General features: G+C 39.2%; 1 protein-coding gene across 1 annotated transcript in view; it reads right to left on the reverse strand.

The window, feature by feature from the left end:
• The window catches only part of LOC131991653 (uncharacterized), a 129769-nt gene that overhangs the window by 81557 nt on the left and 30014 nt on the right, over window positions 1-18198 (reverse strand). The window contains exons 2-4 of the mRNA XM_059357143.1: window positions 11112-11335; window positions 8820-8943; window positions 1601-1753 (exon numbers count right to left, since the gene is read on the reverse strand). Coding sequence (XP_059213126.1) covers window positions 1601-1753; window positions 8820-8943; window positions 11112-11335 — 501 coding nt within the window. The remainder of the gene's footprint in view (window positions 1-1600; window positions 1754-8819; window positions 8944-11111; window positions 11336-18198) is intronic.

The raw sequence follows: 18198 nt of genomic DNA on the forward strand, positions 1-18198 counted from the left end.
GACATCAATGATGGACGTGGCAGGAAATTATAAAAATCTGCCAACAACATCTCAAGGCTCCATCAACAGAGTCAAAGAAAATGAATAGAAAGATTTAGCAGCGATTTGAGCCTGGCAGCGCTGCTGCTTCAGAGGTGCTCAGGTCCTGGCGTGTTAAAGTCATTAATAAAAATGTTTCATTTTCCATCTGCTGGATGCATCAGGACGCCTGGTGAGTTATGCTCAGACAAATCTCGGCAAAAAGAAATGAATCAAAGCTCAGAGTGACCTGAAGTTCCACTCTCCCAAATCATTAATATGTATAAGAAGAGCAGGAAAATGACTCATTCATTATCATGGAAACGCATGAATTTGCATTCCCAGAAATGTTATGCCTCTCCTTGACCTCACACTGACCTCAAGACTGTCAAACTATGGTAATAATATCAAAAAGTGTTAATTATAATATAATTATCACCCCTTTAGCACTCTCTCAAGACGAGGTCATGAGGTGTGTGTGACGACTGTCTAGAGTGATAAAAAGTTGCAGAATTTGCAATATGACAGTTCAGAATTGCATTGGTCATATTGGAAAACATCAGACCTGTATCTGATTCAGGACCACATATGTGGTTTAAGATTTAAGTGGCTTAAATCTGATTTGAAAAAATTTTGATTCCATGTGATTTGTGCTGTTCACTCAGTTATAAAGAAAATCAGATCTGAGCAAAAACTACAATAAAATCTAGGACCTTTACTGGACTATGTTTAATCACACATCACACAACCCTTTGAAAAAGTAGAGATGAACTCCACTGCATATTGTTGTGAATAATTAATATCAGTAAAAGTAAAGGTATAAAGAGCTTTTAACCAGTGGTCACCCCTCCCTTCAATGTGATGTTCCTTGTTTGTCTTTTGTACTTTTACTGGATGTAAAGTTACTTCATTCAATGCAAAAATGTTCCAGATATGTTCAAGATGTAATATCCATTCTGAACTGTACTTTACTTGAGTATTTCAATTTTGTATAACTTTATACTTCTACTTCACTACATTTTGAAGCAATTATTGTACTTTTTACTCCCCTGAAAAAAGCCTGGTTGCTGATTGGATAGATCGCTAAACAGGATGTAACGTAGTACTCTACACGACAACAACACACGCCATTTGTAAAAGCCAGGAAAGCAGTGTTGCCAACTTAGTGACTTTGTTGCTAAATTTAGTGACTTTTAAGACCCCCTTAAAGACTATTTTTCAAGAAAGCAACTGGAGACAAATCCAGCGACTTTTTCTGGTGTTATTGGAGACTCCTTCTTACTCTTCTTAACGAGCCGCGGGGGCCGGTGGCTCGTTAACTTGTAATGGAGACACGTAGAGTGAGCTTTTGAGGGGGTGTGGCCTGAGACTTTCCCGGTGGCCACTTTTCCCCGAGTGGAAACACGGCTATTAGTACTTTTACTGAAGTAAGAGATCTGAATACTTCTTCCAACTCTGTGTGAAGGTGATTTACTAAATCAGGTTGTACAAACAAAACGTATATATGTTTGAGCGTATAAGGACTTTAGAGGAGTGAGAGAGCGTCATGTGACGAGGAACAGAGAGTGAGAGGTTGCCGTACCGACTGACGGGGCCCTCCGGTGGTGCAGGGGACACTCCAGGGTGCCTTGTTGAGTTCGGCCAAACATGGCGGAGTAAACGGCGATCTGCATTCCCCGTTTGCAGCTCAGCCTCATCCTCTCCTCCTCACACACCACCTTACTCTTATACTCGTCTGGAGACAGGGAGACAAGATACAGAAAACTGTTTTAAAAATAGACCAGTTTCTTCAAGGTCTACTCAATTATAGCAAGAATCACAATCACTTTTGATCAATATTGACATCAAGGTTATAACAATAACATAATATTGACTTTGGGAAAGAAAAATGTATTTGATTAACCTTTTTTTCTAATAAGTGGATTATCTCGAACTGTAAATAATTAAACATTAAACTATACTTTAAAAAAGTAAAAAATAAAATAAATATACACAAGACAAAAGAAGATCATCTTTGCAAAATCGAGGGCAGCACAATAATTGCTTTATCTCATTCCAAATAGTTTAATTGAAAATTAAATTTGGTTAACTGCCCAGCCCTAGTTTCTTCCAAAAAATATTATATACAATTTAAACAAACCAATTCATGTCTGAACTATTGAAATATGGTTTGATTTGAGGCTTATAGATCTGGAGTAATTGCAAAAAAACTGAATAAAATAGAGCAATTCTAAGGTTGATCAATATTCCATTTATGGATAAAATATGGCTTTTTATTCAGTTACATTCATGGTTTTCTTTCTCGACAAGTCATGATGTTATCTCTAAAGAAAGGGGATTTGCAAAATTATTAATTTTCTTTTCTTATTGCCTTTTTTATTGAGTCTATGTAGCAGCTTTTGATCAGCACAGACAGTGAGAAAATATAGTAAATATAGAGTAAATATCCTCAAGAGCGTATTCAAGAGCGTAGATTTTCAGTTTGAGAGCATGATTTTATTCTTTTTCAGTGAAACGGCTCCTTCTCGTGCTCAGATTTATTCTCCTCATGCTCACATTTTGTGCTCGCACTCAGATTTCTGCTGCTTTCCTTTAAAAATGTGTGCTTCAACTCAAAAATCACATGCTTGTGCTCACATTTCTTCTTCTTGGACAGAAACACAAAATTTAAAATTATAATATGACATGCATCAAGAGTGCAGCGGCCTGAATGTGAACCGGCGTCCCGTGGGTTAAAATGCATCAAATAGCAATCCACTTAACCATTCAACTATCATAACATTGCTATGGCATGAAGAGTATTTATACCATATAAAATATAGGTATATATCCCGCAAATATAAAATTAGAAAAAAAATCTATGATAACTCTTTTTAGGATTACTTACGATGAATTATACATATATCTGCTGGCGTCTTAAATAGGTGACGATTCAAATAGCTGCTATTATGGTAAATTGGTGTATTTTAAAAGACAACCGGTTTTAAAAACAGACAATATACTACCCGCCCCTACGGAGCGCTCGAAAAGGGCGAAGGAACGCACCCAAGACACGGCATCCGTCATTTGATTGGTCCACACTCTAGCTGTCTCCCTATTGGCTGGTGAAACACACTATTATAAGCTCAGGGAGAGACAACTTTAGTCTGAGCAGTTACCTAGACCTGAAAAGACATGCTTGTTCTGAGTGGAGCAAAAACATTTTGAGAGTGCAGACTTTAGATCTGATCACAGGACATATTAGAGTGCAAGCAAAATGTTTGTGTCCAAGAAGAAGAAATGTGAACACAAGCATTTGATTTTTTTAGTTCAAGCAAACATTTTGAACGAAAGCAGCAGAAATCTGGTGCGAGCACAAAATGTGAGCATGAGGAGAATAAATCTGAGCACGAGAAGGAGCCGTTTCACTGAAAAGGAATAAAATTATGCTCTCAAACTGAGAATCTACGCTCTTGAAAAAAAATAGGATATTTACTCTTATTTTCTCACTGTCTGTGCTGATCAAAAGCTTCTACAGAGACTCAATAAAAAAGGCAATAAGAAAAGAAAATTCATAATTTGGAAGGTGGTTTCAGATTTTTGCGTTTTTAAGCCCCAAAAACGCCGTCACCGTCTAAATGAAAGGCACTTCCGATAAAATATTTTGTCGTTTTTACCCGCGAGCGTCCTGGTGTAAACGGGGCCTAAATCTGAGCACGAGAAGGAGCCGTTTCACTGAAAAAGGAATAAAATCATGCTCTCAAACTGAAAATCGACGCTCTTGAATAAAGATAGGATAATTCTCCTCCCTGTGTGTGAACAGACAGTGGCAGAGCTGCTGTGTGGACGTGTAGAGCCATGCAGAAACATTCCTCACACACACACACACACACAGCCACAGTGACCTGTGACAGCCAGAGCAGCTCCACTGGCCAGCAAATAAAAACACAACAGCAGTCGTCTGTGCGTCCATGTGGGGAGTGGAACAGGAATGCAGAGAGAAGAGAGAGGAGGAGAAAAGGAGGGCAGGAGCTGGTTTGTTATATCTCCTGGTGACGGAGACTCTCACTCCCTCCTTTTCTCCTCCACTTCCTCCATCCTCCGTCCTCCTCCTCTCCTTTCAGAGGCAGTGACACCTGCCCGCTGCACCTCACTAACACCCCATCGGCCTTTCTCTCTTCCCCCCGAGGAGTCATTGGTTAAGTGACAGTGAACAAAGAGCTGTTGATTGGCCCCGGGGTCCTCTGGGGGGGAGGGGGGGGGGGGGATCAGTGGATTAATGCCCACTTCTGGTCACTCTACTGTGAACTGCTGCACAGCTCAGTGCGGCTCGGCTCAGCACTGAAGCATGAATGTGGGTGGGATTACTGCGCTGCTGTGGCTCCCCTCTGGAGTGATACTCTGAGCTTCCTGGCCCACGGAGAGAGGGAGGAAGAGGGATAAAGGCAGAGGAACGCAAGACGTTTTTTTTTTTTTTAAATGAAGAAGGGAAGATGGCAGCAGCAGGAAATACTTAATAAATACTGTGACTCTTGATTCAATATAGAAGTAATAGAGTTAGGTTTAGGGCTGGGCAATATCCAACCTGGTCTCACAGAAATCCATGAAATAGCCACGGATTTCACTTAACTCAAAATCTGTGGAATAGCCACGGAATCGCTCAAATTTCCGTGAAACTGACACGGATTTCGCTACAATGCAAGTTAATGACAGTCATATCCCGTGGCTATTGGTTTGTTCCAAGTCACGTGACTTTCAAGGTCCCAGCGGTCAGAACAAAAAACATGGCGGACAGTTCTCTCATTTTTAGTGAGAAATCAATATTTTGACTTAGTTTCTGCATAAAAATGGATTTTGATCACATTTCTAGCGAGAAATATATGTTTTATTTTCTAAATATTCACTCAGTGAATGTACATAATCAGTTTGTATGTTGGAATAGCCACGGGATATGACTGTCATTAACTTGCATTGTAGCGAAATCCGTGTCAGTTTCACGGAAATTTGAGCGATTCCGTGGCTATTCCACGGATTTTGAGTTAAGCGAAATCCGTGTCAGTTTCACGGATTTCTGTGAGACCATGTTGCACGCAAGAGGTTTTTTCTTTTAAATGAAGAAGGGAAGATGGCAGCAGCAGGAAATACTTAAATAAATACTGTGACTCTTGATTCAATATAGAAGTAACAGAGTTAGGTTTAGGGCTGGGCGATATGGACCAAAAGTCATATCCCCATATATTTAAGGCTGAATATTTAAATATGATATATATCCTGATATTTTAGTTTTTCTGTAATCTGACAAACCTCTTTGGCGATGGTAACTATGCATTTTCCATCTGCATGTTTCTCCTCTTTCGACTGTCTTACCCTCAGCTATATTAAAGAAATAAAAGGATAAAGGTGGTGTTAGGGGTGGGCGATATGGACCAGAAGTCATATCCCGATATATTTAGGCTGATTATCGAAATATGATATATATCCTGATATTTTTATCTCAAAGTGAGAGCAAATGTTCAATCAAGGTCAAACATGTCATGTCACAAGTAATTTTCTTGAAACCGTTTATTTAAGTGAACATAAATACTGTATAACAACCTTTAGCGTACCTTTTTTTAAAATCAAATCTCCATAAAGTGCACATTTAAATAAAAAAATATCTTAAATAAAAGCCAAAGCTTGCCTGGAGCAAGGATCACAGTGCAAATTTAAACTATATCAATAAATGCAATATGGTCAAATACACTTTTTATTTTACTTTATGTGATATTATCTTCTTCAAGAAATGACTTGCACCTTTTTGAAAGTAAAATTATCCAATACTGTAGGTTAAGAGCTGAGAGCCACAGACAGGGTAGGGAAGTTCAAATGATTTTGGTCTTTTCATGGGATTAGTTGAAAATATAGAATTACACCACCTAGGGCTGGGCAATATATATATCTATCTAAAAAATATATTGATATATTTTTAAATGTGATATGGAATAAGACCATATCGTACATATCGATATAGTTCAAAATGTTCTCTCTTTATACATATAAATGCTGCCCTTACTGGGGTTTGTCATATTTAGTTATTTTGTAATGTTCTTTATTCTTTCCTCATTCATAGGCAATTTTTATTTAAGATTTTTGTTTATTCAAATGTGCACTTTATGGAGATTTTGATTTTAAAAAAGGTACTCCTGTTGTTATACAGTATTTATGTTCACTTAAATAAACAAGTTTAATAAAACTACTTGTGACATGTCATATTTGACTTTGACTGAACATTTGCTCTCACTTTGCGATACATTTTTTTTGGATATATATCGTATATCGATATTCAGCCTAAATATATCAGGATATGACTTCTGGTCCATATCGCCCAGCCCTAACACCACCTTTATCCTTTTATTTCTTCAATATAGCTGAGGGTTAGACAGTCGAAAGAGGAGAAACGTGCAGAGGGAAAATGCATAGTTACCATCGCCAAAGAGGTTTGTCAGGATTATAGAAACACTACTGGCTAGATCTTCATGAAACTTGGTGAACGGGAGCAGCATGACCCGAGGAAGAACCTTTTATAGGTTGGAGCGGATTTAAATCACAGGGTGGATGCAACAATTATTTTTCCATTTCCTTAACATTGCAAGATCGGATATGGCTTTGGTGGAAGTCTGCGCTCCATGAGTGCCCTTCTAGTTTGCTATGAAATACATCATGCTGCTTAAAGGCAGCATGAAAAGTAGACTCATCAAATCTGACATTTATCACAGCATTCTTATGCTGCTCTGTCCTATTTACATTGATAATTATCCTACAGAGGACAATTCACTACCTGTTGTTTTTCACTTGATTTTTCTCTTAAAGGTGCATGTAAAATCTACAAATGCGGTTTTTGTACTTTGCAAAAATATGCATATTTATACCGTACATATACTGTGCATTATATTGAAATTAAAGTGAAAATCAACCGTGCATGTTATGGTCAATGGTTGAAAACCAGTGGTGGAATGTAGCTAAGTACATTTCTTCAAGTACTTAAGTACAATTTTGAAGTACTTGTACTTTATTTGAGGATTTAAGTTTTATGTAACTTTATACTTCTACTCCACCACATTTTGAGGCAAAAATTGTACTATTTATTCCACTACATTTAGCTGACAGCTTTAGTTACTTTTCAGGTCAAGATTTAACTTAAAAAAACATGATACTTTTCAAGTGATTAGCTATTTTTATAAATTAAACCTCAAAACAGTATATTTAGTAGTTAAAATGAGTCCTATCTTGAGAAAATTAACATCAATGCATCAATGAAAAAAATGCAATATTGTATTTAGAATATGTGTGTGTGTGTGTGTGTGTGTGTGTGTGAGTTGGGTCATTCTGCATAACCAGTCCTTTTTTTGATACTTTATACTCTTATATTATCCGATATTGTGATTGTTTTTGTAATCTTTCAGGATTATAAAGTTCTATCTTATCTCATCTTATCTTTAAGTACATTGTAATGCTGATACTTTTGTACTTTTACTTCAGTAAGTTTTGAATGCAGGACTTTTACTTAGTAGTGGAGTCATTTCACAGTGTGGTATTAGTACTTTTACTGAAGTAAAGGATCTGAATACTTTTTTACACCTCTGGTTGAAAACCTGGTTTCCTCGTTTAGACGAGCGTTTTCGGGAGGAAATCTGCTGCATACGGTGACGCAAAAGTGTGTGAAATTGGATTGTATGCAGCCAGGCGGCATCACTTAAAGCCATAAGAACATCTTTGGGCATGCAGAAGTTTTCACGCCACACATTTCCATCAGCTACTCCTTCCACAAAGTTCTCCACCATCACTAGATCTCCCAGGTCTCCTCCAAAGTCAATTTGTGTCTTTTTGTGGCAATTTTTTGTCTTTTTTGGTCATTTTGTGTCTTTTTGTTGTCAATTTTTGTCTTTTTTGTGTCTTTTTTTTTGTCATTTTGTGTCTTTTTCGGTTATTTTGTGTCTTTTTTTGTTATCTTGCATCTTTTTTGGTCAATTTGTGTCTTTTTTGTGGTCAATTTTTTGTCATTTTGTGTCTTTTTCGGTTATTTTGTGTCTTTTTTTGTTATCTTGCATCTTTTTGGGTCAATTTGTGTCTTTTTTGTGGTCAATTTGTGTCTTTTTGTGGTCAATTTGAGTCTTTTTGGTCATTTTGTGTCTTTTTTTGTCCATTACTACTCCTTCCACAAAGTTCTCCACCATCACTAGATCTCCCAGGTCTCGTTCACAGCCGTCTGGCTCCTCCCACCAATCGCTGCATCCAGAATGTGATAGAGGTAATTCCAGATCCTTCTCTGTTCACTAATACTATCTGTACATATCCTGGACATTTGGTGGAAAGACTCCTGTAAGTTTATTAGAGCTGCCAGAGCAGCTTGAAGGTCCCACCATGGAAATAATCCCACATTTGTTTATTTTCCTGTACTGGAGCATGTATGTGACGTAAACACATACGTGACGTGAGCAGATCAGATCAGAGTTTTGTGTCTTGTCAGTGTAGACGACACGCTACGGAGGAGAGGATTTAACTTTTCCACTTTGGAAGGTGGTTTCAGATTTTTGCGTCTTTAAGCCCCCAAAACGCCGTCGCCGTCTAAAAGAAAGGCACTTCCGATAAAATATTTTGTTGTTTTTACCCCCGTAAACGGGGCCTCAGTTTGTTTCAGGTGCAAATGAGGAGAGCCCACCCCTGGTGTATTACTGACTAAATGTGGAGGTGTGTGAGAAAAAACGAGACATTTAAAGAGTCAGAGCACAGAGAGAGAGAGAGATGTGTGTCACTGTGGAGATCTGAGGCGATGAGGGACTTACTAGGTCTGCATTTGTACCAGACAATGAGGTATTTACTGCTGCCAGGACACTGGTCTGTCCCAAACACGCGGCTGTTGACAAGGACTTGACAGCTCCTTCTGTCTTGGCACTCGTCCAGCATTTTCTAAAGAAGGAAAGAGTGACAGAGAGCGGGGGGAAGACCAAAGAGAGGTTTAGAGGGAGAACAATAAGCCAACGATGGTGAGAGCAGCAGCAGGAAAACCTAAAACCACTTCAAACACGCTGCTCATGGCCATGGGAACACGCAGCAGAGGAGCAGGTAAAGAGAAAGCTCCACTCATTTCCTGGCATCCCTTCACTTCTCTAGTTTCATCATCTGTAACCCAGGTGAGCACATTCCAGCACAATACCTGCTCCCGTACTGAGATCCCACTGACTCAATGGATTCTGTTCAGAGCCGTCCCCGAATTTCACATGAAAGGAGAGGAATTTGCTACAATTGATCCTGGAATGTAGAGGGTAGAAATAAGGGATATCTGTGTATTTCCCCCTAATGCACTCTAAATACACTACTGGTCAAAAGTTTTAGAACACACCAACTTTTCCAGAATTTAATTGAAAATTATGCAGTTTAATGTCTCAGTGTACTGTGAAATTAATGCACATTTGCAACATTTAAAATTCTTTATTGAGCATGATAGTGTTTTGAAAGTAAAAAAACAGATTCAAAATCACATTTTATGTTGGAGTAAAGGACTAAAGAAAGACACAAAATGACACAAAATGATAATTCAAAAATTGACAAAATAGCCCAAGACTCCATAGAGTTAAGTTGTTAACCCATTTCTTGTTCCCTGAAAAAGGCCTACTTGTATAATTCTGAAATCTACATTATTTTTCAGTTTTGGTTAACCTTACCTTTTTTTATTTACCTCTGGCAGTTCACCACTTACCTTTGTACCCTTTCAACCTGGTCTCACAGAAATCCGTGGAATAGCCACGGAATCGCTCAAATTTCCGTGAAACTGACACGGATTTCGCTACAATGCAAGTTAATGACAGTCATATCCCGTGGCTATTGGTTTGTTCCAAGTCACGTGACTTTCAAGGTCCCGGCGGTCAGAACAAAAAACATGGCGGACAGTTCTGTCATTTTTAGTGAAAAATCAATATTTTGACTTAGTTTCTGCATAAAAATGGATTTTGATCACATTTCTAGCGAGAAATATATGTTTTATTTTCTAAATATTCACTCAGTGACTGTCATTAACTTGCATTGTAGCGAAATCCGTGTCAGTTTCACGGAAATTTGAGCGATTCCGTGGCTATTTCACGGATTTCTGTGAGATCATGTTGATTTATTTATTAAAGACATTTCATAGATTATAAAAAAAAATGACTATAAATAATCTTGAGATGAAAAGACAGTTAAAATAACCATTGCACTGGCTGGCCGTGCAGTTAGTGTTTCTATATGGAGACATTCACGTCATGCCAACTAACCAGGGGTCAGGAACAGGTGGCACAATGGGATTCTTCAGGGTTGGACTAATGTGGGTGGCGCAGCAGTCAGTCATTCTCTCACTTCAGCACAATGCACTCTCTGTGTCGGTGCATTCATGGCTGTCCTGGCTATTATGGAAACGGAGGGTGTTCGACGCTAGAAGGCAGGGGGACTAAGAATAAACCAAACAACCCAATGAATGCTGAACAGGATGTGTTTGTGTGTGTTTGTATTGGTGCTGCAAAGCGATGGTTCGAGTCCAGCCGCATCCCAATTTAGGAGAGGATGCTAAGGCAAAGACCCCATGAAATCGCTTTGTGTCATGGGAACAAGCATGCTTCCTCTTTACAGAGTGTAATTTGCCGGAAAACGACCTCACAAAGCATTACATAATCAGTGCTCCTCCAAAATATAACCCTTGGCCAATTTGACCATTTTACAGGACGCTTTCTCCCAGGAGCATCCGCAGTCCACACGTGACTTTGTGTGTGTTAAGGGTGAACGAACTGAGGAAGTTTGGACACATGGGAGACACTGGGGACAAATTTAGACCTGTAGAGAATTCATTTAGGCCACTAATTTGGTAGTAAAAACCACAAAATCCAACTCTCTACAGTTTCTGCATAAAAATGGATTTTGATCACATTTCTAGCAAGAAATATATGCTTTATTTTCTAAATATTCACTCAGTGAATGTACATAATCACTTTGTATGTTGGAATAGCCACGGGATATGACTGTCATTAACTTGCATTGTAGCGAAATCCGTGGCTATTTCACGGATTTCTGTGAGACCATGTTGGGAATGTGTAAGTTGAGTTATTCACCTGTAGCGCGGTGGACACAGAACAATACCGGTCATCCTCCCGAGCGTTATAAGAGCTGAGGAGGGCCTGGTAGGTCTGAGGACACTGTTGGGGGTCGGAGGCGCCTCTCCTCCCGTAGAAAGCTGACTGGACGGTGATGGTGGTGCGGGGCGGGCAGCGAACAGACAGGAAGTCTCCGTCACAGGCCTGCTCGGTGTAGTTCCTCAACACTTTGGACAGGTAACCTATAAGAGACAGGTAGATGTTAAATCAGCTGCAAACTGCATGCACTAAAAAAACAGTTTAATTTAATTTCACTCCACTGGGATTAATAAGGAGGAAAATGAACCTCTGAACTAGGGCTGCACGATTATGGCCAAAATGATAATCACGATTATTTTTATCAATATTCTAATCAAGATTATTAATCACAATTATTCATCATGTCAGGGAAAACATCTGTATTTTTATTGCACTACTTTTAAACAAACAATAGGAACAGTTTTACACACATAAACATACACACTGTACTGCTACAGAGCTAACTGTTAGCCTATTAGCAATTTGCAGACTGGACGCTAAGGGGTAAACATCCCCTCTGGCTCTGCAGCTGGGAAAGACTGCTGCAGGAGGACTGTGCCGCTTCGACTGGTTCTTACTCTTCTTAACGAGCCACGTTGCGTTATGAAGAGTAAGAAGGAGTCTCCAATAACACCAGGAAAAGTCGTTTGATTTTCTCGCCAGTCTCTATTTTGAAAAATAGTCGCTAAGGTGGTCTGAAAAGTCAGTAAATATAGCAACAAAGCTGCTAAGTTGGCAGCACTGCTTCGCCGGCTTTTACAAATGGCGGGTGTTGTTGTGGCGTCGAGTATTATGTCAACTCCTGCTTAGCAATCAGCAAACAGGCTTTTTTCAGGGGAGAAAAACGGCCCCGCCCCCTGGTGGTTGGTGGACTACTGGTGTAGAAAGTGCTTGATTAGCTTTGCAGGAGCTGACGATCAGGTTAATTTAATCGTGGCAGCCAAAATCGTGATCACGATTCAAATTCGGTTAATTGTGCAGCCCCACTCTGAACTGTTTTGCATCTCTGAAGCTAAATCACCACTTAATCCCTCATTTCATGCTGCTGTCATATGCAGAATGGGTTGGAAGCATGCTGCTGTCTCCTGTAATCTGTTTTATTCAATAATAGAGCACTTCCTCAGACATTTGGAAGTGCTGCATATCAGCAAGCCCTGACAGATCTCCGCTCACATCTAAAAGATGCCTCCAGGCCAGAATACCACGATAACACAGAGAGGGTGAAGCTTTAGCTTATTTAGCTGTTAGCGTCAGCCCTCCGGTCATGGCTGCAGAACAAACTCCTCCGTTTAATATTAAAAAATAGCTGCCATGGGTGATTTTTAAAGCCAGATATTATTAAACTTTTTCCTACCAGGATGCAGTGCACACATACCTCCTTACTGGACTTTTGGTTTTGCAGCAGAGAATGTGAGGCATTTCTATTTCTGCTAAATGCTACCTGGCTCTGTGATTCCCCGCTTATTTATTCACTGTACAAAAAACTATTTAACCCCTTCAGACCCCACGTCCATTGGAATGGACATGACATATTTCTGTCTCTAAAACAATATATACCCTGTAATTGAATGATGTCAGTCATGCTGGTTACTGATTGGATCCTGATTATCCAATCACAATCATGTCATGACTTTCAGTACTCTCTGAGAGAAGACAGACAAGCATGTTGGATCGACTGCAGAGAGGAAGAAGCAAGAACACATTTTCAATCAAAAACATACATTTATGTTCATCCTGGCCAAACAAAATTGCTGTCAGCATAATTGTAACTGTTACAAGTGATAATATTTGAAGTTATTTTGAACATATATCATATTATTCATTCACAGTCATTTTTCAAAGTCTGATGTCCATTGCAATGGACATCAGTGTGATGACTTTAAAGGGACAGTTCACCCCAAAATCAAAAACACATTTTTTTCTTTCACCGATAGTGCTATATATGAATCAAGATTGTTTTGTGAGTGTTTTATGTGAGTTGCAGAGTTTAGGAGATATTGGCCATCAAAAACAACGGAACTAGATGATCTCATGGTGCTCATAGTGCCAAAAAAATACATTTGTAAAACACAGATCATGACTAGGTTACTCAAGATAACAGATGTTGTTCTGGGAACTATGCTTGAAAGATTACAGTTCCTACAAGAGCTGAATGATTTGGAAAAAAGTACCTGACATTATTGATATTATATATACTGACTGATATAAGAAAAGATATTCCTTTATTAATCCCAATGGGGGATATTCAGGTGTTGCAGCAACAAATTAAGATAATAAAATTTAACAGAATAATAACATCAATAAAAAATAGAACTATAAGACATAAACAAACAACAAAGACACTACATCCACTAGCGGTATGCTAAAACTAGTAGTGTAAGCATATGTAAGTGGCATATGGGTCACAATACTAAAATGAATTATCAGTTTTGCATTACTTTTCTCATTTGCATTGAAATAAATAAAAAAAAATAGAAAAAGGGCCAGGAAATGACGTTTTGAGTTATTTTTTGTGGCACAAAGTGGCAAAGCTGTTTCCTTTGGAAAAGTCTGCAAAATAGGGTTTCAATATGGCCGCCTGGAGGTCATGTGACAAATTAAAGCATCGCTATTGGTTCCCTATACTCTTCCCTCTTTTTTAAAGTGTCGCATCACTCAAAAACATGCATTGTAGAAATCAAAAATGGGTATGTTGCCTGAGGGCAACACTGTACCATAGAGGGTTAACCTCAATTTCTATCTCTTTGCTTCTCAGTGTGTTTACTGACACGACACATCCAGCTGGTAACAAGCCTGTAAACTGAAACATTACATAAACCGTTTAATGAAAAGAGGACGGCTTTCATGAACTTTCATTCAGCCCTGAAGACTGCTTCAAATCAAATAAAAAGCTCTCATTCTTTTAAAACACTGAAGTCTCTCAGCTTTCACGTTGAGAGTCTTTGAGAGCTGCCATTCAGCCTGTCAGTCACAGAGGAGGGCCGCACCGTCACAAAGCCACATTAACATTCCAGCCTGGGAGAAGGTGAGCACAGATAAAGGAGCAGGCTGATCCCCCGGACACTGTCATATAACGTCTTTCTGGACTTATCTGGACCAGTTATGTGCTTGTTTCTGCACACAAGGAACAAGTCTCAGCCGCTCCCATTTCTGAAGTTTGCAATCAAATGTATCTCTTCTACTTTCATCCACTGCACTGGCTCCCGGTTGCTTTTAGAATAGATTTTAAAATTTTATTCTTTTTTTTTTAAAGCTCTTAACCCTTGATCAGGCAAATAACTATATTTGGTAACTTCAGGTAATATTTAGAGAAAAAAGTTGCAAATTTACTCGAAAAAAAGTTGCAAATTTACTAGAAAAAAAGTCGCAGATTTACGAGAAAAAAGTGGGAAAAAAGCTACTTTTTCACACATTACATACTGCCAGAATGTGTAAAAAAACATACGAAAATAATATTTTGAGAAAAAAAGTTTACGAGATTAAAGTGGCAAATCTACTAGAAAAAAAGTTGCAGATTTAAGAGATTTAAAGTGGCAAATCTGGGCGAAAAAAGTTGCAGATTTACGAGAAAAAAGTGGGGAAAAAGCAACTTTTTTCTCCCAGATTCACCACTTTAACCCTTAATAGGACACTCATTGAAATACTTGCAAATTCCAAATTTCAACCCCAGAGAATTTTGGAGGATATTACATACAGCCAGAATGTGTAAAAAAAAAACATACGAAAATAATATTTTGAGAAAAAAGTTTACGAAATTAAAGTGGCAAATCTACGAGAAAAAAAAAGCCTAGATTTATGAGATTTAAAGTGATGAACCTGGGAGAAAAAAGTATCTTTTTTCCCACTTTAAATCTCTTAAATCTGCAACTTTTTTTCTCGTAGATTTGCCACTTTATAATTTGCAACATTTTTCTTCTTTTAATCAAGTTTAAGTGGACATCTGGCAAAAAAATGTATTCAAATTTTAATTTATTTTATTCTGTTTTATTTTAATTCTATTGTATTGCATTGTGTTTATGTATTTTAGTATTGTAGTTTTTACCTTATTTCCTACAACTGTGATATCTGTTACAGCACTTTGGTCAACCCCGGTTGTTTTAAATGTGCTTTATGAATAAAGTTTGAATTGAGTCGAGTTGAGAATTAAAATATAATAAAGGGAAAAATGCAACATTTGTTACTTTTTCCAACAACAGTCAACAACTTCCAAAGCTAGTTAAAGCTTCCTCCTACAGTAAGTGCTCTGCAAACACATTAACAAGGAAGTCAACACACACACACACACACACACACACACACACACACACTCTTGTCCTTCTATCTTTGTGAGGACTCTGTATTCATCAAATGCATTCCCTAGACCCCTAACCTTAACCACCACATCTGAATAACCTGAACCTTAAAATCAAGTCTTAACCCTCAAACAGGCCTTTAAAGAAAACATGTCCTCAGCTTGCTGGTTAAAGCCATGGTCCTCACGATGTAGGATGTACGAGAAGACACAAACACGCATCCTTGTACTTCTATCTTTTTGAGGACACATCAGTAATGTAATGAATTTGTAGCCCCTGACCCTAACCTAAACCTGAAACTGAAACCAAGTCCTAACCTTCAAACATTTTTAGGGCCTTTGAAGAAGTAAGGTCCATGCGAAATGTCCTCGCTTCACAAAAATGCCCTCGCTCAGTTAGTTAAGAACTAATTCTGGTCCTCACTATGATGGGAGTACAAGCACACACACACACACACAAAGTGGACACACTGTAATTCAATTAGCTGTATTTGGTTAGTGTTTGCTAGAAACGAGGAAATAACACAGCCTTCTCTAGCACACACACGTCAGCAAACACATGTACGTACACACACACACACACACACACACGGGTAAACACAAAACACACACACATTGTCCTCTTATCACCATGACCACAGTTAAAAGGAGGAAGGGAAACAGGAGACATTCTCAGACTTTGAAAGGTCAGCCTCTCTAAATAGAGATGCTTATTAAACCTCTCAGTAACAGTTTTCCACCTGTGGCTGCAGCAGGTGCACATGCAATCCTATTTTTAAGTTTATTTGGAGATTTTTTGCATGCCGCATACCAAATGATCCGGATGTGGACTAGAGAAGGCAGGTGTCTTTACATAGACATAGACTTCCTGTGTTTATTACCTGTATACATATACTTTAGAACCATGGAATTAATTGTGATATGTGAACATGAAGGTGTTAGGATTCAAATCAGTTTCTTTTTGTGACACTCCAGATGAGAAACTACAGGTTGAATTTTTTTTTTCATTCAACATCAATTTCAAGATTTGGGGCATAACATCCCAAAACATCCAAAATATACATTTAGGTGATTATTTTCATAAACTTGCTCAATTGGAATCAACAAAGACCCCCATCATTTAATGTGTTTAAACAAATCCTAAATTAAACTTTAAGACTGGAACAACGCACATATGCCCTAAAGAATAAGGGGGATGACTTCCGGAGGATATGGGGACCTCTGACACTACCATATATGGGGTCCTCTGACACTACCATATATGGGGTCCTCTGACACTACCATACCATAACAGGGTTTGGCATGCTTACAAAACATTCACAAAGGATGAACTGCGACCATGGACTGATTTGATTTAATTTGGTGTATTTTTTTTTCTTTTTGTTGTTGTTTGCTTTGTACGGGTTGTTTTTGTTTGTTTTTCTATTCCCTTACTTCCATGATTGTCTGTTACATTACAAAAATGTTACAAAATAAATAAAAAGGTTAATTGAAAAAAAAAAAAAAAGGTCACACTTTGATTTTAAACCTGCACTTATGGCGTCACTATTAAAATCCTGATTGTCTCTTTGAGTCGTGTTGGCTTAACCGCTCTCTTCCTCTTCTCCCACTATGTGATCTCCCGCTCACACACAGGTCTGTTTCGCCCGGCCACATTCCACACAGGGTGAGAGGGAACTTGGCATTCCCCTTGGCAGCGAGACCACACACACACACACACACACACGCATAGAAAACGTCAACACAAACAACGTGGTAGGACCCAGCCTCTCCTCTTGGCTCTGGAGGCCAGGGTGTGTGTTGCTGGTGTAACACTATCACATTATTAAGGCTGGTTCTTGGCCAGGTGCCAGCGCCATGAGAGACCACGAGTTTGTGCAGCGCTCCGGCTAACCGAGCCTCGGGTACGGCGGCGTAACCATGGAAACAACCGAGGTTATGAAGAGGGTGAAAAAGAGAAGACTGAAGGTGGATGATTGAATTCGCACAAGCCACTTAGAGGAGGAGTTTCTCTGGAGGGAGAGGGATCATCGAGTACCACAAATACACCGATACGCCTTCCTCCACCCTGCAGAGGGGGATTGTGGGTAAAAGCAAACAGATTATCTCACACAAACCCTCAGGTGCTTTCTAAAGAATCCATTTTCCACCAACCCACTCTCTCTCTCTGCGTCTCTCTCTCTTCTTCAGGATCGTCACTATTGTTCCCTTCTCGCTACCTGTTGACTGAAGCCTCCTTTCAAGGCCAGCGAATCAGGCGGGGTTAAGACACCTGTGTAAACCGCCCAGCCAATGACAGGTGTCCCTCAGAGGCAGAAGGTGGAACAATGCTGAGGAACACCCAGGCGTCTCCCCTCCTCACGGCTCCTTTTCATGTGGGGCCAGACTCCTTCCTTAACTAGCTCTCTGCCCTTTCCCTTGACAAAAGCGCCGCACTATTATGTCTGGCGGTTTGTTTATTCGCTCATTAACAGACAGGAGGCTGCGGTCGCGATGCCGTTCGTGTACAAACAGGTCGCTCTTGTCGTGAACTGGATTGAAAGGCGGGCAAGGTCCATTTAATCAGAGCACAAGCAGCGTAGGGATTAGTTATAAACACAGACGACAGCACCTGCCTTCTGTTTCTATCAGCCGACACAGATGGGATCTTGTTATGTGATGCGGTCTAAGCCTCTTGCACACAGAATTATTGGGATGACCTTTCAGCTACCACAAATAATTTTTACCATTCACACT

The sequence above is a fragment of the Centropristis striata genome, chromosome 18 (genome assembly GCF_030273125.1).
Source record: "Centropristis striata isolate RG_2023a ecotype Rhode Island chromosome 18, C.striata_1.0, whole genome shotgun sequence".
Classification (NCBI taxonomy): domain Eukaryota; kingdom Metazoa; phylum Chordata; class Actinopteri; order Perciformes; family Serranidae; genus Centropristis; species Centropristis striata.